Genomic DNA, 22,171 nt, shown 5'->3' on the forward strand with positions numbered 1-22,171 from the left:
AGTCAGCATGAACAGATAATGTCCGTGTAAAAATGAACACTTTAACTGCCGAATAGGTTGTTTGGGCATTCATTTCCCCTGGTCATTTCTTTGCTCTGTGCATTCATTTCTCATCTGGATGTTCACTTCATGTGGGCCTTTGGGCTCATTTTGGAGCTCATCTTGCCATTTGTGTTCTTATGGGTGTTGATTAGAAAAAATTTGGTTCTGGTATTCCAAAAATTTCTTGTCGAGACTGCCTCCGTAGTATTGATTGTAATTAAACAGAAGAAAAGAAGAACTTCCAATGGGGTGGTTTCCTATTATTTTTTTATTGTCTAAATCAAAAGATTATTACTCCTGCAGTACACATTTCACGCTCTTAGATTTTCGAATGAAGATATCTATTTTTTGTGATTAAACGAAGAGTGAAAATTTTCAAGCACGCGAAAACGCGACGGCTAAGTAGGTATGATGGGAAAAGTCCATGGGACGTATTTCTGGTTCTCGCTGCCGCCCTGTGAAGTGACATTGAGGCAAGGCTTGAGCGCTGATACGACGCAGGCTGCTAGCAGGTAGCGCTTGGCTTAAATATGGATTATTACTACCTTATCAAACGAAGGAAACTTTCCGACCTTAGACAATTTTAATAAGTGATTATTCAGAGATGTTTCCCTGAGCTCTGTGCCACATGCATGCATTGGTAATCTCAGACGATGTAAAACTCCTATTCTCTCATGTAGAAACTAGGTCCCTGTGACGTCACGTGGAGTGGAATCGCATGGGCGCCAATCTGGCGTATTTCAAATCAGGTTAAAATTTACCATTCCCATTTGTCTAAACTGGGGATTCTAAAACCAAATAATTTGTATATATGATGAATACACTTATGGTGGGTAAAAAATCGCAAACAATGCATTTAGTTTCCTTTGATGAAGGAAACTACCCTATTCGGCCAGAGAAAGTCATTGAAATTGTGTAGTCATCACTTTCAGATTAATGTAGAAGTAACATCGTCAACCATGTCCATTTTATTTGATGACTTGTTATTTCATGAAATGATAATGTGATCACTTATTTAATTTCAATTAAATAAACCTCAATACTTAAACTCTTTTTAATGCTATAGTAAGAAGTATGGAATTAAAAAAATAAAATGGTGAGTCAGAAGGGTAAAGAAAACTAATAATAAATGACAAGTAAGACAAACAATTAACGCCGATGGAGTTAATTCTCAAAATCAATTTGAGAAAAAGTTTGTTTTACAGCTTGGAGAGAATAAAATTAGGCCAAAATCGAGTTTCAATAATATATTGGGCTAATATGATGACAATGTTATTTTACCATATCAACGTATTTTAAAGACACCCTAAGTCTGATGCTAAACGTATCGACCTGCCTTCACAATGTGGTTTAATGGAAATTATATTACGTGTCAGAAATTAATGAATAATCATTTTATATGCATGTTTAATTATTTTTAGAATGGTAAAAAAACAGCATCGTGGAAAATTTAGAACTACGGATTTTTATCAAATATGTTTATTAGAGGTATGGGAACTGCACTTTCAAATTGCTAGCGCAGAATACGGAAAAATTTTTTGAATTAATTTTATGTTTGTCAAAATAAAACATAGGAATAGCATCAACCTCCATCTTTCGTTAAGAAGAAGTTAGTGGGAGAGGAAGTGGTATAAAAAATATGATAAAATACAGACTCCCCGCTCCGGCTGCGGTTTACCTGGGTTGTGGATTATCCACGCACAATTTTCACTCTCGCTCAATTTTTACCACGATATTTATTTAAAAAATTGGATGCAAAATCATCAGAATTACGGCATCAATGCTAGGATGCACTGGGCTTATTGTTTCTGTTAAAATCCCTTCGTAAAACAGAAGTGATCACGTGCGAGCTGCATTCACGGGAGCACCGTGTTCCTGTTATTCATGCCTTGCAGTGCACGACCGTGCTCCTTGATCATGGATACATAGGTTGCAGCAGTTGCGACCCAGCCAACTTATGGTGAGACGCAACTACGTGGTGTGGTGCCTGACAGTGTAGTTTACAACGTCGAGCAGTGGTTTTGAATCATTTGTGCAAACCACTTTTCTGTATCCATGATCACACAGCCACGGTTGTGTGGTTTTTGAAACCAGCCCTTACTTGGAGCATTAATAATACGAGTACATTAAGAAGATCATGAACTGGCAAAGAAAACTCTCAATGAGTCCGGGAAACACTCTAAAATAACAATAGCTCCACAAATAATAATATATTGTTTGTTTTACATAAATTATGAGCATTACAAGACATTTAAATGAAAGTTTGGGTTATCCGTGTTTTCCGATTATTCGTGCCGTCTCTCCCCATCATTAGCCCAGATAAGCCGAAGTGTGCTCTATGTATATTTCAATAATGAATAAATGAATGAACGGCAAGCAATCGAACATAATGAAAAATAAAGCAAAAACAACAAAAAAAAACACCGATTCTTTTATTTCTCACGTTGCGAGGGGTTCTTTTGTTGTTTTGTAGTTCTCAAGTTCAAGCCAAGATGGAGCTAGGCATCGTAGGTTATGATTTTGTTTTTTAGCAGTCTTCAGTTGATCTTCCTGCTGTCGCAAGTGCATATCATTTTTTTGGTAGGTTGTGGACCAAAATGCCTTTCTGCTGCTTTGTTTCCATGCACTTTGGCATAGTTTAACTCTCCAAGGTTGTACTGGATTTTATAGCTTAATCTCTTGTTTCCTGCAGTCATATTTTCCAGAGTATTTTTTTAACAAATAGTTAAAAAAACCGATATCGACACGTTTATACAGCTTCACCTCATTCTAACTTCATCATTCCATCCTTTTTCCTTGAAAAGGGTTCTTACCGATTGTGGAAATGTCAGGGAGGTATGGTTTTGTCCTGGAAATACACTCAAGAAGTCATGCAAAGAGATAAAAGTCATGGATGAATGCATTCAGCATTGTGACTTACAAGTTATGAAGTGGGCGATTTGTTGCCACCCTGGCTGGGTGGCATCGGGTGTGCCAACATAGCGCTACTTCACTTCTACTGCTACTGCTTGACATAATATCACAGTATAACTTGTTGCATTTATCTATAAAATCTCAGTGCATGTACGACTGCATCGCCATTAACATAAAAGTCAGAGAAATTCAAAAAAATGGATGGGAAATCAGTGAAATGATATGTAAATTGACTGTGGAAAGTTGGTTTGGAGCCTATGCAATGATAGCTAAGATTTAATTGTGAGGAAGATGTGCCAGTGAATTAGATATTCTAAGTATTCATGCATTTCTTTTTCTAGCGAACTTGGCAGCGTGGAATCAACAGTGAGTCTGTCCTTCGAGGTCCTGGTAGCCTCCGGGGTGGGGTGGGAGCTGGAGGAGGTATGGGGCGGGGAAGTGTGTCGATGGACAGGGGTGTCAGAGGCCGAGGCAGAGGAGGTGGGGGCTATTATGTTCGTGGTGGCATGGGAGGCTACGAGGAGGAAAGTAGTGGAGATGGCAGTAGCAGTGGACCGTGGAGGCGGGGCATTGACTCAGGCTCTACGGGTGGCAGTGGAAACTTGGGTGGGCCCATGACATCATCGTCATCCTTCAATTCCAGGGTTACACGGTCTTTTGATAGATCACAGGTACGTCTTCTACACCCAGATAAACTGCTAATTTTCATATGCTTAAATAATGAAGTTGGTGATGGCCTTAGACATTAGATAAGTACAAGGGGGAGGGAGGGTGGGCTAGAGAGCTCTCTTCTACTGTTTATATTCAATAACTAAATAGCATTACCATTTTATCTTGGGTAAATTGGTTACTCCATTGGGGGCTGTAGTCCCCACCAGCCTGTCTGTATCTGCTCCTGGTCCTAGACAGTGGCGGATACAGGATAGGGACAAGGGGGAGGCTAAGTAGGGGATAACCTCCCAGCAGTAGTGGGGGTCCAAAAAAAATTACCATTCTATCTAGTATAAATTGGATACTCAAGGAGGGGCTATAGCCCCCTTAACTCCCCCTTCCCCCCCATAGATCCGCCACTGGTCCTAGATAAAATGAAAGGAATGTAATTGTGTCCAGAATAAGTCATTAAAAACTTGTGAAATATTTTCTTGAGGTATGCTGGAATATGGTCGCTGTATGTGAAAATTAATTAGGTGTGATTCCAGTTCATATTCATTTGCTAAAAATCAAGTCTAATTATCCTGAATATCTATTAGCCTTTTGACTAATCATTAATGGTTACTGAATGCTGAAGCTAAATGTTTTTCAAGGCATTTTGTTAAGATCTAAAAAAATTTCAAGAGACCTTCGAATTAATTCCATTAGAATAATTTTGAAAGCCCTCCTCATTTTTACAAATGAAAATCCCCCTTAAAAAATATTTAATTTGAAGATTTCAGTAAGATGAAATGAAATTTTACCAACACCGGGTTTCAAAGTTACGATAACACCTTCAGGGCACACATGGTGAATAGTGCAGGACATTTATACCTATTTTGGAGGAAGGATTTGGGAATTGAGTAGATAGAGGATTAGAAGGAAATGGAAGAGCTTGACCTTTATTGTCACTGTTATGTGAATTGCCAAGAGAAAAAATTTCTTATTACATGTTTTGGGGACATTAATGGAAAACCAGAGATCATTTAACTGGAACAGGGCCTTACAATATTTATGTATAGCGCTAATTGAAACATTTCTAATGGGAGGTGGGTGTAACTGATAACATATCGTAACATATAACATGCGCTCTTAAAGCTTCAGTGCTGTAAGTTAGCATTGTACAGAGTGGTTCCGTTTTTTCTGTATTTCACCTTGTTGACTCATTTTAACCATTATCCAATTCTTCACTTGATTGCATTGTATGTGTTTCTGCTTCAACTAGGGTACTGTTTCGGAAAGGGGTTGGGGCGAGAGGAATGGCACAGTTGACTCGAACGATTGGAATGGCTCGACCAGCCCTCGGAAGGATTATGGGAGAGGTTTAATGGAGAACTGGAGGTCGCGAGGCTCAACAGAGGAAGAAGACACATGGAGAGTGACGAACAGGACAGAAAAATGGGGTAAGCAACTCATTGCTTCTTTACTTTTATCAAATTTAATTAGTATGCATGCTGTCACACTCCTCTCAATGCAGTTAAGTCCCCTCGCCATGAGTACTCTTTTGAATCTTAGTATGTCAAGTTAAATTGGGCCAGTTTTATAATGTTCAGTTAATATTAACTGGAGCATGATACAGTCATAACCTTCACCTCAAAATATTTTAAATTTACAGGAAACTACATTAATGTTAGGTAGAACTCATTACTGTAAATGGAAGAATTTGTTATCCCTAGGTTTTATACTCCACTAAACTTTAACCAGACAATGTAAAACTGGCCCTTGTGAAAAGTCTGATGACAAGTGTGCTAGCTCATAGAATTGAATCACAATTTGGAATGGTATTTTAGGGCGTAACAGTTGGCGTGAGGGAGGATCTGGGACAATGGACCGAGAGCAAGAGAGCGGGGGAAGGAGTTGGGAGGGAAGTGGGGAGGGTGGTGGAAGTCATCATCGGGCTCGGAGTGGTGGCTGGGAAGATGGTCACCGTCCTAACATCCACAGGCACTCATGGGATGAGCCAGACAAGTTGCCCGAGTGGTAAGATGGCCTTGTTTTTCTTCTAGCCTTGAGTAATATATTAGTCTGTTATTTACCATTAAGGACTTGATATTTTAAAAAGAAGTAATTTAGTAGACCCTTGAAAATATTTCATTTTAACATGCTATTCGTCATGATAGTCATAGTGACTGGAACTAATTGTTGAGGCATGGATCATCAGCGAAGAGGTCATTATGACCACAGTATTTCAAAACTGTGTAAATTTCATTTCAAAATCATTTAAAACATTATTTCTCCATTTCATGATTCATTAATGTGCTACTGATAAAAAAACACATTAATGGTTTGGGAAATATGTGCTAAAACACCATAGCATTCAAGTGTTAATAATAGCACCCTATCCTAAAGATTTTGCCATGAAGTATCTTTTTTTATCTTTTTTTGCCTCCTTCCTCTGTCCTACCCCATGATATGCTGCAGCACAGTGCTGCAAGTTTAGTCATCTAATTTGATGAACTGTATATCTATGGACATAGTTATTATATTTTTTTTCAAAAATATCTGTGGGAAAAGTAAAAACTTACTTATATTTGACCATGAGTCACTTGGTATCCCAAATACTAATGCCAGGGTGTAATTAAATGCCATAACCTGGGTTTATACCGGTTAAGGCATTCATGGAACTGTTTGAGAAAAACTCATGTGGACGAAAAAATAGGAATTATATTTTTGGCTGGAATTTCCAGTTGTTGGCAAACCCATTTTTTTGCCAAAATTTGCCACAAGTTGTGGCATTTTGAGCACACAAAGGAAATATTGTGAAGAACTTGTCTGCGTGCTCACTTTATAGTTGCCCTTTTCAAAAGAGTAAACATGTGTTTTCAGTAAAAGCTTCTGATTCTGTACCACATATGATGACTTTATAAGTCATCACTTCCAATATAAACTATGCATATACCTAGCTTTCCTACACCTTACTATTTCTACAATGATGAGTACAATTTTGATCTCACTGTGCAATGTACAAATTGCATATTTCTTAAGTCAACAGCAACCCACATTAAGGAAGCTATAGTATAATTTTTAGAATTCCATTTTTTAAAGTGGTGCGTATGTGGTTATGAGCTGACATTGATTTTTTCCATTAAAAAGGTGGTAATATCAGTGATTATATATGGAGTGTGACAAAAAAAACTTTATCTCTTTTTTTCTTCACGGAAATCCCTTTTTAGAAGGAGGAAAATTATTCATTTGGCATGCCTAGTCAAGTAAAGAGTGTGGAAGCAATGGCAATTTTTATCACTGCTGGTGCTGTTAACCAGAAAACAAAACATTTGCCAAAGAGTATTAAAAGTATTTCTGCTCAGGGAAAAACTTTCTAACAGGCTTGAAGGTTTTCCTGGACATTTATGGAAAAGAAAATATAAGAAAATTGTTGATCCTTCTTTGTTGACTGAGTGTTGGTTATCGGTTTATTACATGCTAATTCCTTCATTTTTTGCTGGAAAAACTCATGTATCACATGCTGTTTTCTTAGAACATTTTGAGGTTATCCTGGTGTACAGATTTTCAAATAATTCCAGGGCAACTGAAAACCTCAGTGAGAGTGGTGGCAGCTTTGACGCATCGGGTGCATTCCATGGTGGAGGTGGCTACTCCGATGATGATGAGGTAACATATCAACCACCATCACCCTAGAAACAATTTGAGACTCATTTGTCATGCTTTTGATGATTTGAAGGGCTACCCTGTATCTCTTCTCTATTTTAATTCAAATTGTTCCATGCATTAATATTACAATAGAGAACTCTCCAATTAGTGTCTACATGTGTGTATCACCACACATTTAAATCAGTTTATAAAAGTCTCCAATCTCATTTGCTGATGGCAGAGCAATTTGAATTACATAAAGAAACATACTATATTTATGGTTGTTACCCAAAATTTAAATTCATGATGACATGGTCTAGTGAATTGATAGCTTTCCAGTATTTTTCCGTGCTCATTCAAGTACTTTATTGGTAATACTGATAATAGTGTTGAACCTCGTATTTGCATTATCGGAATTTAAGTTTTCCCAAAAATCAAAAGTTTTTTTTTTGTTTCATCAAGTTTCCTATCTTTCTAATGTATTTCTGAATTTATGCCATGTTTTTTTCCCACTATCTATGTCACTATGTGCTGACTAAAAAAATAATTTGCGGACTAAAACAGTAGCCGGTATATTAGCCGTTACAAAACCTCATTTGGCTTCCTTTCGCACATTTGTATTTAAAAATTCAAGGGAAAGAGAGCCGTAAAGAGAACTATTTTCAGGAAGAATTAAATGTGGTGGGACCCTACGCCACTTGCGTCGGAAATTTGAACTGCGTCATTTCTTAACTGTCTGCAAGGAAAAGATTCACAATATGAAATGAATGTCGGGATTTTGGACTATCGAGCTATGTAATAATTGTAATGTATGAACTCGATTTGGAATGTTTAAAACATTATTTAGTCCATAATTTGATATTAGTGAGTTTGAAAGGAAAGAAGACATGATTTATACCGGAACTATAAATAAATTGGTCTTTTTTATTGGGTTTTGTCTAAAAGTTACTAAAGAGTCTTAAGTTACTTTTTTATACCTGACTATAGGTTCTGAAATTAAAATTATTTAACGGAATTAAACAGTGCATAATTTATCTTTTAAAATTCTGTGGGACCACAAGGAGATCAGATATTAAACTATGTATTCTACTGAATAAAAGATGTTATCTCTATTTTACGATGATATATGGCTTAAAATACTGAAGACAAAGCATTTCTTGAAGAATACTTTCATAGATAACATCCGGAAGGTATGACACAATTTTCTTAAAATAAGCAGAAAATTTTGGTTATTTCTTTTTTAAATGATATGCATCTAAAGTGTATTTGAATTTACTTGTATTCTATTGAGTATCGTAATAAATTCATATTACTTTTCTTCCTGTGTAGAAGGGCCATGTGAAGGATAGGCCTGAGGGTTTAAGAAGACTGCAACAAGGATTGGGACCCTTGAGGAGGAACAGTGGTTCAAGGGGTGGTGGAAGTGATGGGAACAGAGGCCCCATGTTACTACGGACTGTCTCTGAATCAGAAGCCGATCATCAACCATCGATGATGACAGGGCCATCTGGTGGGCCAAGTAGATCAGTCTCTGGTCACATGGCGGAGCGGTCCATCTCCAGTGAAGTGGGCTCGTCACCAGAAGGTTCCAAAGGCAGTGTATTGACCTCCAAACAGGATACATCTATACCTCCACCAAACATAAGCAATACCTCACCCCCATCTGTCCCCATAACTGTTCAATCTAGTAAATCAACCCCTCCTCACAGTCCCCCGGTACCAACACCTGACCCACAATCCAGGCCCGATTCAAATAGGATTGGTCAGCAAAATAAACTAACAGATGCCGGTCAGACAAGAGCATCTTCAGTTCCAACAAACACACCGAATCAAATGACACTAGGTATGGTTGACACGAGTGTATCATCTTTGGACGCACGGGGTCAGCAAAGACAGAGGTCAGAGGAGGACTTGGAGAGGATGCAGGAGGTGGCGGATGACCTTGTGGCGAAATTGATGGATGAGGAGGAGGATGAAGTGGAGATAAGAGACTCGAGGAGTAGTGGGGGAGTGAGGCAACCTGGGTCAAAAGATGAAGTTGGTCGAGATGATGGCCAGGTGGATGGTGGGAGGTTAGGGGCAGTGCCTGGTTCCACCCCTAGTCAAGACGATCCCACTGCGACTTTGGGAGACAAGTGGTATTACCAGGACCCACAGGGAATTGTTCAAGGTAAGGAGTCAACTTTTAATCTTTGCTCTTGTTTACACGAATTGTATGCCAACCTTGTGAAGAAGTAAAAAATGCGTGATGTGAAGAATCTATTGTGTCCCACTTAACACTAGAGATGAGCTCCTAAAAAGTGTCGTGTTTGGTAAATTAAGTGTTCACTGAGTGGTGTGTTGCAAGTGATACACTCTTCAATGTGGGCCACATTGGCTGACTTTTCTGGTGCTATTTTGATGTTGCCTAATGTTGGCTGTATCAAGCAATCAATTTTTCATAATTTTTCTAGGATAGTGCAAATTATCTCTGAAAAGAAATAGGTATAAATTAATTGCCAAATATCTGCAAAGTTTAGTATCTAGTTCTACTCTTTGAGTTATTTGATGCCATTTTCATTTCTGTTACTTTGATGTGGGCTAGTAATCCAATTTCATGAATAACAAAGCTAGGGAATAAGAGGCAAGAAAAAGTAAAAACTGTAATTTCCATCATGATACATACAGTGGAACCCCGATCTATCGTTCCTGCATTGATTGTTTTCCCGCATTCGTTCGCTGTTCCTGGTCCCGAATAAAGTTCTATAAAGACAATGTAATTTTTTCCCCGCATCTATCTTTCCCTGATGTATCGCGCATTGATCGTTTGAAGATCGCGGTCCCGTCGTATAATTTTCCCGCATCCATCGTTTGATGAAAATGAGACGAAGTGTTTACAAAGTGTTATTTGTGGCTAATAATCTCAGGAGATTGAACTACTATAGGGAGAAACTGAGTGCTGTGGTATAGTTACATTAGCACTAGTGATGGGTCGGTTCGATTCCTCGATTCTCGACCAAGAACCGGAATCGAAAACGAGTACAGGCGGTCCCCGACTTTCGTACACAATGCGTTCCCGAAAACTTGTACGAAAGTCGAATGTACGAAAGTCGAACCATTGACTTCCATACTAATTAGGGGTTACGTTCCAAAAGAGCGGAATATACGTACAACAACCTTTTTTTTTCACGGAATTCATTTCAATTGACTTAATTTTAATAATATGTTAATAAAACTCCTCAAATCATCTAATTTCTTTCGAAAATACGCAGAAAATGCAAATAAAAGTTTAAAAAACAAGAACTCCGTTGGCTATCGAGTAAAACTTCCTCTTGGCGTTTAAGTTGACGTTCCACTTATTACGTCCACTATAAATAAAAAGACATATCAAGAAGCATAACAAAATGTAGTTGTTGAACCCGCACTCTGGATACCTTTTAATTTTTACACCAAAATTCGACATTTGGCAGGTGACATTCGTGATCGCGTATATTTCGCATGTTATTCAAAAAAGACAAAAGACAAACGGAATTCGGGTGATATTTCGTGCAATATCGTTGCTGAAGGTGTACATGAATTAAACAGCACTCAAACGAAAAAACACAATTAGAAAGAAGATCTTACTAGTTTTATTGAAAGCTATTTGATGATGTCTGGTCAACTTCTTTTGAAAAATATCTTCAATGAAGGCTTTCTTCTTCTCTTGATAAAGGAGCCTATCGCAGGCAGTCTCTCTCCCAAATAAATCACCTAGATTAGAGTCAACTACCAACAATTCCCTTCATTATATACGTTCATATTGTTCGCATATATTGCCATTTGAAACAATTTAATGTTGGGATGCGCAATAAACATCGCGGGAATTTTAAAAAATTTCAGACCAACGTCCAAAAGTCCGAGTTTAGCGTACGAAAGTCAAGTAATTGGTGTCAATTTTGAACGTACGAAAGTGCGAATTGTACGAAAGTCGAGGACCGCCTGTACTTGCCAAAGTGAAAAATCGATTCCGATTACAGCAGTACTTCAAACCACAAATTTATACACGACCGCGTTTCCAACAGTCATTTGAATTTTTGCGACACGTAATCATAATAACAAAACACATATCTTGGAATGTGCGAGTACTCAAAAATTCGAGTCGAGTAGTTGTTACTCGACTCGAGCGTTTCGAGTAGCAATACGAATGTCGAGTCGAGTAATTAAGATTACAGAGCTTTCATGGCTAGTAGGTCCAGCAATCTGCCGACAGGAAGCGCTATCATGGAACTCATGTAATAATACAGTTTTCAAAGCCGATAAGTCATTGTAATGCCTTGGCCTGGTAGTTTCAGCGGTTGCAGCTTGCTGTATACACTATAGTTGTCGACGTGGGCACCGAACACCTTTAGATCGTCCGTGGTGGCCGATCGTCTTCCGACCCGGCGCACACTGCTCCGAAATCGGGAAAAGCTGGAATAAAGTCCAAAATGACCTTTATGGGTATAGAGACTTGAAACTTAGCGTAATTACTCATAAATTATTACCAGATATAGATTTATATGCCATTTGACATAAATACGACCCTTTAGTGGCCCAAACATGACCAACTTTTCAAAAGTACGTGCAATCTCGTTTTTCCTCGAAGACCTTTGAATTTATCCACGTGATGTTGCGTTGGTATGATTTTTATGGAATAAAAAACACAATATTCCTTTGACCTGGTGCTTTGCCTATACTTTCAATGAATTTTGAAGATTTTGGCTCTCATCTGTCTGCTTTTACAGCGCAAAATGGTCGACCCGTTTTTCACGTGAAATTTGACATAAAGTAGACATTATCTTTCGTTTACGTTTCATTTCGGAAAATTTGAAACACAGTACAAAGTAGGGATTTATAAAGACTACTAACTAGAGATCTTGGGAAAAAAATGTTTGCGACAAAGGAAATGAGAGAGATTTTTCAAATGCGCGTCAAGGCTGAGCTATACGCCGCGGAACTCTTGAGGCTCGTAACTGAGGCCCATTTTTCAAGTTTTTTAAAACATTAGTCTTGAAAATCGTCATTTAAAGTAGAGATGTGCGAATAGTATCCGCGAATACTCGAATACCTCGAATATTAGAAAGTATTCGATATTCGAGGTTTCGAATAGTTATGCGAAAAGTACCGCCTCGAATACCTCGAATACTTTGAATTTCGCGTCATACACTGTCGCACGCACGTCGTTGGTAGTTGACTCGGAAAAATGTAGAGAACTGTAGTCATTTAGTTCTCGCAGCGCCGTTTTACGCAAGTTGACGAATTACATCAAATTCGTGGATTTTAGCGGAGAAAAGAGTTCGACGAGGGGAACCGAAAATGGTCGGGTGAAAAAATCCGAAAATCCCCGATTCCCCCCACTAGGAGAACCTCAGTGCCGTGGGATAGCAACCTTAGGGCATTTCCCACGATCCGCTATCCCCCTCCATTCAGCACTCGCCTCACCCTCTCTGACGCTTTCCTCTTCTCCGAAATCAAACAAAAGGTCCCAGTTCAAGCAGGGATCGCATTACGAAGACCCCTGCTTCGAAAAAAATATCGAGTTACGAGAACAATAAAAACGTGTTTCACGCCCTCCCCCCTTTTCTTACCCACTGACCTTTTTCTGGCTACCTGCTTCGAAGTTCCCCAATTCTGGATGTCAACTGCTGTGTGAGTACCGTGGGATACTTACATTAGCGCATTTCCCAAGATCCGGTATCCCTCTCCATTCAGCACTAGCACTGAGGCTTTCCTCTTCTTCGAAATAAAAAAAGGTCACAGCTCGCGCAGGGATCATATTACGAAGACCTTAGCTTCGAAAAAATACCAAGTTACACGAGAACAATAGAAACGTGTTTCGGGCCCTCCCTTTTCTCCCCCACTGAACTTTTTTTTCCTACCAGCTTCGAAGTTCCCCATTTCTGTGGAGGTCAACCGCTGCATGAGTCATCTATTAGCACAAAAGGTGTCTAAGAATGACTTTCGTCAATTGATGTTACACCTATATTGAATTGAAATATTAGTAATGTGCGCGTAATTTCAAAAAGAATAAGACCAAACACGATGTATTTCTGAGTTTATTTAAGCATTTTACGCAAAGAAATAAATGTCAAAATACGAAGGAGACTTAGCATTCTGGCGAAACTCGATATGAGCAGCAGAGCTTCTCGGAAGTTGATGCGGTATTTTTTTCCGAAAGCATATATCAAGTTACAATTAATGAGTGGTGCTATAAATCTTTATTGTTACAGTCCCATACAAAGGGATATTTTCTCAGAATATTTGGTTTCTCCCTGATAGCAATTACAATTCATCTTCTTATCTCGTGAGAACTCCCAAAGATGGACTGAAAATAATTGAAGAAAATCCGGTGAAATAGAGCTTGTATTTTGCAAAATGCCTCAGATTGCCAGCTAGCACTTGGCAGCAGAAGTGGGGGTAAAGCGATGTTAGTTGAATTAATGATATGCCCAATTGTTTCCATAAAATTAAAATATTCATTAATCAGCTAAATTCCTGTTCGAATCATTTAAAGGAAATCAAAATTACTCCCCAAAATCTTGTGTTGCCTGCTGCATAGGCAACCGAGTCAAACATTCCAGCATTCATCATTTAGTATTCGAGGTATTCGAAATTCGAGGTGTTCGAATATTCGAGCAATGATTTAATATTCGAATTCGATATTCGAATTCCAGAAATCTGCTATTCGACCCATCTCTAATTTAAAGCAATAATCGTCTTCATTGACTTGAAACACTAAACTGAGGATGTTAAAAAGGATTATGTATAGATAGACTGGACCATTTAGCGCATTACTCGAGTGAAAATACTAAGGATTGGATATTTTTTGGAACTATCCCACGCATAAGAAATATGGCTCGGGTTTTGAAGTAAAGTTAAGAGATTAAGTCAACATGCTTAAGAGAGAGGAAAATGAACTGTTTTCGTGAAAGGCAACAACCGATACCCTTTTTCCCTTTCCATCTTCGCCGAGGTGAGTCGCGCGGAAGGGGGAGTTTTCACACCACAAGGCTCTTTTAGCCTCTTTTATTACTGCGTCCGTCTGAGTCATTTGTAGCGTTTAGTTTCTTTCTTGAACTTAAAAAAAAACAAGAGATTTTAAGGTTGATTAAATGACGTGAGAAGTATAGAATTTTTTTGGCTCTACAAAACTAAAGTTTAGCTCTATATTTTGTTCGCTTCGTCCACTTAAATTCCATGAAGATTCAAGACCCAAAAAAATTGTTGATATAATTTTTAATAAAAATTCCAAAGTCTCCGAAATCTTGCAATTTTGGTAGGAAAGTACTTACCCATTCACATAAGTGTGTAGCTAAAGGATATTTTCTGCAGGTAGCATTATTGTAACATGGAGACGTCAAAACCAGCTGGCTGAGCATGTAATGCTTGATAATTTGAAAGGGCCAAATATTACATGATTCATGTACGTAGTATGTAATCTTTATTATAGCTGTGAAAATTACTAGACTCAGGGCTCTCCCTTGCAGTTTGGATACATATATATGGTCGACATATTACTTGGGGTTAATTAATTTCAATTGTCCCTATGGAACTGTTGAAGACACATTAATTTTCATTCATCTCCTACTTCTGACAATAACCATCAACTATCCTCATTACATTTTCCTTCTTACATTAGACTAGACATTCATCATAGAAAATTGGAGCAGAATATATTGTAGTATGATTTGCTGTATTGCTTGATTCAGAAATGATCATACTAGACGCGACTCGATTCGATACTCGCGAGTCTTTTTCAACTCGACTCGAGATCAAAAAGTGCTACTTGCACATCCCTATCATATTCCGAAGGAGCAAATGCAGACTAGGGAGCCTGTGACAGGTACATAGTCAAGATACAGTGATGCATCTGGAAAAGTACCCAAAGTCACCATAGCAAACACGGTTGAAGCTGAAGTGGAAGCTCATTTATCAGAGATGAATGCACCAGCAAATTCCATCCCTGGGAAATACTGGAAGACTTGTGTATCGTACACAAGGCTGAAAGTATTAGTGAAGAGGTTTTTTGCCATACCGCCATCCACTGTGTTCAGTGAAAGACATTTAGTTATGCAGGAAAAATATGTGAAGTAAAATGCAACAGACTTTATCCTGACAGAGTGAATATGCTTTGCTTTCTGAGCAAAGATTTAAAGTCTGTAAAAGGAGACTAAATTTGAGAGACGTTATTGATAATGATAAGATATCATCAATAAAAGATAGATGTTAAAGGAGATACTTTTATTTTAAATTTAAGCATGAGTGCTAATATTCTAAAGTGATACCTATCATGTAGCAACACTCTTCAGGTAGGTACGTTCTGTTTTGAAATTTAGCTATTATTTTAATTACATAGTGATGATATGAAAGATGCTTTTGTCAACTGGCTCTTTCACAGAGTAACATTTTTTAAAGTGGTTTTCTTGTTGACTGGAATTAAGTGTTGTTTTTCTTGGAGCCTATGGCATCAGAATCGATGGAATCTGTATCAGTAGAATCGGAATGGAAATGTCAGAATTGGGATCGGAATCCGTAAAATTTTGGAATCAACCCATCACTAATTAGCGCATTTCCCAAGATCCGCTATCCCGCTCCATTCAGCAATCGCCTCCCCCCTCTGAAGCTTTCTTCTTCTCCGAAATAAAAAAAAGGTCCCAGTTCGCGCAGGGATCGTATTACGGAGACCTTAGCTTCAAAAGAAAATATCAAGTTACACGAGAACAAAAGAAACCTTTTTTTTTTCACGCCTCCCCCTTTCTCGCCCTCTGACCTTTTTCAGCTTACCCACTTCAGAGTTCCTCGTTTCTGGAGGTCAACTGCTGCATGAATCACATATTAGCCCAAAAGGTGTCTAAAAATGAATTTCGGCAATTGGTATTATACTTATTACAGATAGAAATATCAGTAATAAGCACGTAATTCCAAAAAGAATGATACCAAGCAAGACATATTTCTAACGTTATTTAAGCATTTTAAGCAAGGAAATAGTTGGACTAATTAATACGATGGTGATTTCTGGCCAATATCGATATCCTCGCAGCTGATAGTGAGCTTCTCGTCAGTTGATGCAGCATTTTTTTTAAAACAGGGCATCAGATTACAATTTACGAGTTGTGCTATAAGTCCCACCTGCCAGAGTTGCTAATGAAGCGATGTCTTCTCAGGATATTTTATTTCTCCCTACTAGCAATCTGAATTCATCTGCTCATCTAGAGCTACGCTACTTATTGTTAGAAATTAGTGGGTAAGTTACCTTCTCTATAGGACAAAAAATTTCATTCCGCAGTCATATGGTCATGCTTAACCCTCTGCAGTAAGTTCTGCTTATGCCGTACGTGATAGCATTAGTGCCAAACTTCACCTCGTACGAGTGGTACGGTGGAGTACCTTCCAGGGTGGGTTAACTTCAAACCAGTGAGTGTGTTTTCCGTGTGGATTCAATAAAGTCTGGTTTCATTTTTATTCGTCTTATGACCATGGCCCTTCCTAAGAAACAAGTTTAAAATTTAAAAGATGGTCTGAAAATAATTGTAGATTAAGAAAAGAATCCAGGCTAGAAGTGCGTGAATATTGCAGAGCGCCTCGGGTTGTCTGCAAGCACATGACAGCAGGGGTGGGGGTAGAGCGAAATACCTGGTGAAAACAAGTAGTGGGATGAAGCCGAGCGTCAGGTGGGCGAGCTGCTGACGATTAACGCAACATAGCTAACGCTTTACACATTGCCTCAATGATATTAAAAATTTAATTGTTAGAAAGGAACATTTCAAATAATAAACTATTTTTGGCCTTTTTAATCCATCTCACAACCAATCACTGCATCGGCGAAAGCGGTTGCATTAGGCATAACATGCACATTGCTCTCATAAATATGTGTACTTGAAATGGCATTTGATGGATAAGAATTTTCACATCAGACAGAAATCCATAATATCAGTGCAAATGCTGAGTGGAGTGCAAACATTTTTAAGCAAGGTGGCGTGATCCTTTAGGATATTTGAAAGGGATATAAGTCGAATAAACAATATGACGTAAGTGTTTCGATAAAGTAATAATATTCCTGTAATCAGCTAAAATCTAGTTTGAATCCATTAATGGATATCGCAATTCGCAAAAATCCAGCGTTTCCTGGGACATGGGCAACCTAGCCAAACATTCCTGCATTGATCGTTTTTTTCATCCATCCCCTGGAAAATGATAGATCGAGGTTCCACTGTATTGACTGCCAACCATTTAAAATGATGCAAAACCCAGGGTTTGAGGCTTTTATGTCACATTTGGAACCAGGGCATGTCATCCTCTTTAAAAAGCTTATTTTCTCCATTCTCAATGACCTTTACTTTTGATCAAATTTTGCACATTTTCCTATTTTAAATACCGTATTTCTCCAAGTATAGCCCTCCTCTGAATATAGTCCACTCCCCTAATTTTGAGGCTTGAGTTTCGTGAAAATTTTCAAAAAATGTGTTTGAATATAATCCCCCCTGTACTTTTACCTCGGGCGTTTTTGGAAAAGAAGGGGGGACTATATTCAGACAAATATGGTACATGGGATTTGGCCACGCTTGGAGGACTAGAACCAGCTTCTGCTTGGCTTCAACTGCTACCATGCACATAGCATAGCGAAGAGCATTCCATTGTAGAATTTACCCTAAAAAGAAGTATTTTTGGGAATGACTTTTCCAGTCTGGAACTTCAGGGATGCTGTAGTCTAGAATTCATGAATTCTCCAGATCCCTCTGTTGCTTAGTTTCAACTAGTACAGACGAGGCCACACATTATATCCTCACTGATTTGGAAGTTCACTTTTTGTACCCTTGATTTAGGCTAAACAAATTCATTGAAACTTATTAAATTCCACGCATCTAATTTATGTAAACCTCACCCAATTTCCATGTCATTGTCAAGGCACAAACAACTTATTTCCCATTCGGAATATATGTATGGAGAAGAAAGAGATTTGTGGAAGAAGAGGATTTCGAAGATATTGAGGTGAATGGTGAGTCAGTGGGATAGGGTTGGACATGATGAAATGTTTTCTGGGAGGGAGGATAGAGACGTGGTTGTGAGGAGAAAGATATAATGATATCAATCATTTGGCAAATCCAAGAGCTTGCCAAATGTCATGATTTTAAAATTCTCAGTAAGGCCCAGTTAAGCACCTTTGTCATCAACCTGTAAAACATCCATTTTTAAATCAGACACTTGATTAAAATTTAATGAACAATTGCCACTCATATATTGTCTGGTTTGTGATTTAAAATTTTTTTAAACAATGAGTTTTACGAGAGCTTATGTTATCATTACAGGGCCATTTGGGTCTGGTGAAATGGCTGATTGGTTCAGGGCTGGTTATTTTAATACAACCCTTCTTGTGAGACGAGCATGTGATGAGTGCTTCTCTCAACTTGGTGATTTAATGAAGCTGTGGGGTCGCATTCCATTTTTACCTGGACCAAATCCCCCTCCACTAAAGGTAATGTATAAAAAAATAAATGTTGATGATGGCAATTATCTGTAGAAATGCAGTTTTTTGCAAGATGTTGTAAAATCGTTTGTATGATTAATATTCTCCCCCATTCGATTTAAATGCCTAATGGTCCCCTTTCACTGTGAGGTTTATTGGAGCATGCTAGTGTGTAAATGCCAGACACTGAGTAGAGGCTTTTTTCTCAATTCCATATTGTAACCTGTCTCGTCGGGTGTGGGGTGTGGGAGGGTTCGTTCGCTCAAGGCGAGCGGTTCGTGGTTCGGGAGTAGGGGAGGTGGGGAAAACAAAAGGGAAAAGTGGGTGTGGGGTGGGTTTCAATTGCTGAAAGGAGGTTGGCGTGCAAGAAATAACTAAGGCTTACGCGACAAGTTACAATTTCAACAAAACTTTTAATACACAATTTAACTTTGAAATAAACAACAACACACATAAATGGATTATTCTATTGAATTAAAAAAATAAAAGTACTGCTACTGGCCAGTTAAATGCTAAGTGACAACAATTAGCAAACAATAAATGAAAAGAAACTCTGTTTTTAACAAATGTTGGCGTAAATGAAAGAAAATGGAACAGTTAAATAATGAACAACGCCAATATCAAATTTTAACACTTTGTCCTAATTACTATAATTATCCGCTATCACACACGGGGGAAAGGGGAGGGCAGAAAAAAAATTTAAAAAAATGCACGGGAATGTTTCACAATTCTTCTGGTCTGGAATGGGGGGAGATGGGGCTCTTCGGGGATCTTCTGAAATCAGGGGGGGGGGATATAATGTAGGGTGACAAGAGTACTTATCGGCTCTCTGTGTCGTGGATGGAGATGGCTTCCTTAGCCGGCTCCGGTCAACGTCGCTGCATCTCCTCTCGCAGTGGGCAGAGAGAATCTCTTAACTCGGGCGTCGTGGAGTGACGTTCCTCTCTTTTGCGTGCTGGAAATCTGCCGTTCGTCTCCTCTTCCCTTGCTACCGTCGTACTTCAATTTGCTGTCAACCTTCACGTCTCGCTGCGTCTATCTCTCTCGTCCACAGGTTTACGGGTATGCCTTAAATGACCCCCAGAGCCTCCGGCTGCCTCTCCATACCGAATAGTCTTCTTTTAGCCTGCTATACTCAGCTTTTATAGCCCCGTGGGTCCTTTTTCGGGGGTTGGGGATAGAGGGGAGATTCGGGATGGCAGGTTTTCTCGGAATCGTCAATAGGGGAGGGGGTTTTGCTAAAGTTTGTGGAGGGTGGGGGTAGCGTATTACATCACCTTCCGTTCGCTGAGTGCAGGTGTTGTTTACTCGAGGGGGGATGGGGTAAACCTGGTGCTAGTCACGCACACATAGGAAAATTCTGCTCTCGAAATGGCGGAAGAATCGTGGGAGGGGGGGGGGACGGAAATACACAGCACATGGGGTCTTTCATGCTTCTCTGCACATACACGCACACATTCACACAAAATTACATAAGCCTTCCCTACCTCATAAATGCCGATTTAGCCGCCCATGAACCGTGCCAAGCGGCAGTGGTTACAATATGGATTTGATGGGTATTTTAAGGTTACACCTTGATGTTCTTCTGCAATTCATTTATTTTGTACCTCCTAAACTAGATGACTAAGAATACTTCATCATCTTTAACAGTGGAATATTTCCTGAGTATGTTACGAATCAATTTTCTTAATTGATTATAGCTTTTAAAGTCAAAATATTTCTAATGAACTCACAATATGGCTTCAAGACATCAATTCATACATTAATCTGAGGAGAGAATGCCCCTTCTGCTTGTGTGTGTTTTGCAGGCTCCTATGGCTGACCCAGCAATTGCTGCTGCTTCAGCACCAATGCCCTTGGTTGCACCCGGAAGTCAGGCTGGATCTGGAGGCTCCATGGGATCTGTTAATCAAGCAGAGAATTTGTTTATGCAGCAGCACTACCAATACCAGATCCTTCAGCGGCAGTTATTTATGAGGTGTGTTGACTACAAATGCCACTAATTACAACTGATAGTTATGACTGATGAATTTAAGTTCCACTCTGTTTTACATTACAGTAACTGTGTAAGTTGACCCTGATTTTTGGTCTTTAGATTTTATTTTATTGCTGTTCACATAATCCATTCATGTCATTTCTACCTATTTCAATGTTAGCTATTTCATGCCAGAAGTATGATTGTTTTATGTATTTCATACCTTTGATTGGTGATATTCATAAAGTGTTTTTCTTGGCCAACCCAGTATCACACAGGCACCTCACGTATCCATAAGTCTTACTGAGTGTTTTGGTAACTCAGGAATGTTTTTTCAGAAAGTAACTTTTACTTGCTATGCATGCGAATGATTTTCCTTAGAGATAAGCATTTGATTTTACAGAATACAAGTGTAGTGTGGATGACTTTTCTTCACTAGATTGTGGCATATAGTAAAGACTAAGTAACATCTGGTAGATATACTTGAATAGCAAATTGTTTGGAAGTATCCCAAATCAGGAAGTGTTCCTTTGCAGGTATATATGTAGTAGGTAATAATTCCTAACAGGTAATAATTTGAAGTGCACCCTTGTGGTTATGACAAGTCTTTTTGTTATTGTAAAATTTCTATTAGCAAAATAGTTTTGAAACTTTAGGCATTCATAGCTTGGTCAAGGAAATCTATCACTGTCACGTTGTCATTTTTCTTTTATGGAAGCCATGGTGCATCACTCAGTGAATGGTTTTCCCTCAGAACTACACTTTTTTCAAGAAAACTTATTTTTCCTCGTGTGGTGCTCCGCAGCAGTTAGCATTTTCTCATTTTCATTTCAGACACAGCTTTTGAATTATGATACGTCAGCATCGAAATAAGAATTCTTAATGCTATCGCTGCTCTTAATTTCCATTTTCTGTTGCAATATGATATCCTCCCTCAGATTTCAACAATTAATTTAAATCTTCATCGGTCACTTTCCAGACAACAAGCTGCTGTGCAGGCAATAATGGAGAAGCTCTCTTTGGAACATCAGCAGTCAGTGATACAGCAGCTGATGGGAGGTCAACAACAAGGGCAGGGGCCGCAACAGCCCAATCAACCCCCACCACACCAACCATCTCCACCTCACCATGCAGCAGACGGCATGAACACTTTCATACAGCCTCCGTTTAAAATGCAATCTGACCTTGGGGGACCGAAAAACCCAGTAATGGCCCTCATCAATCAAATTCATCAGCAGCAGCAGGTAATGTCAATGAAATTAAAACAATTAGAATTTTAAAGGTTTTAAATTGAAATCAGTTGAGGTAAAAGGACACCGCAGTAACAGGGTTAATGCCAGTCATGGGAGTCAGGACTTCACTGGGAAATAAAAATTGAGACTGGAAGTCTGGAAACATCATGGATATTAGATTTTGGTCTCAGAAAAACTCCAGAGGTATGGCATAAAGATAAAAATTGTGGATGAATGTTTGGAGGAGAACTGCATGGTATTCAAGCT

At 38.8% G+C, this 22,171-nt stretch overlaps 1 protein-coding gene across 3 annotated transcripts in view; it reads left to right on the forward strand.

Moving 5' to 3' along the window:
• LOC124163409 (GRB10-interacting GYF protein 2-like) overlaps window positions 1–22,171 on the forward strand; it is a 63,275-nt gene that overhangs the window by 8,939 nt on the left and 32,165 nt on the right. For 2 of the 3 annotated variants that reach the window (XM_046540294.1, XM_046540296.1), the window contains exons 4-11: window positions 3,297–3,626; window positions 4,871–5,048; window positions 5,436–5,625; window positions 7,170–7,257; window positions 8,566–9,406; window positions 18,540–18,706; window positions 20,506–20,675; window positions 21,652–21,916. In XM_046540294.1, the coding sequence (XP_046396250.1) occupies window positions 3,297–3,626; window positions 4,871–5,048; window positions 5,436–5,625; window positions 7,170–7,257; window positions 8,566–9,406; window positions 18,540–18,706; window positions 20,506–20,675; window positions 21,652–21,916 (2,229 nt within the window). The remainder of the gene's footprint in view (window positions 1–3,296; window positions 3,627–4,870; window positions 5,049–5,435; window positions 5,626–7,169; window positions 7,258–8,565; window positions 9,407–18,539; window positions 18,707–20,505; window positions 20,676–21,651; window positions 21,917–22,171) is intronic. The other variant, XM_046540295.1, reaches the window with a different exon arrangement.

This window comes from Ischnura elegans, chromosome 8 (genome assembly GCF_921293095.1).
Source record: "Ischnura elegans chromosome 8, ioIscEleg1.1, whole genome shotgun sequence".
NCBI classification, from domain to species: domain Eukaryota; kingdom Metazoa; phylum Arthropoda; class Insecta; order Odonata; family Coenagrionidae; genus Ischnura; species Ischnura elegans.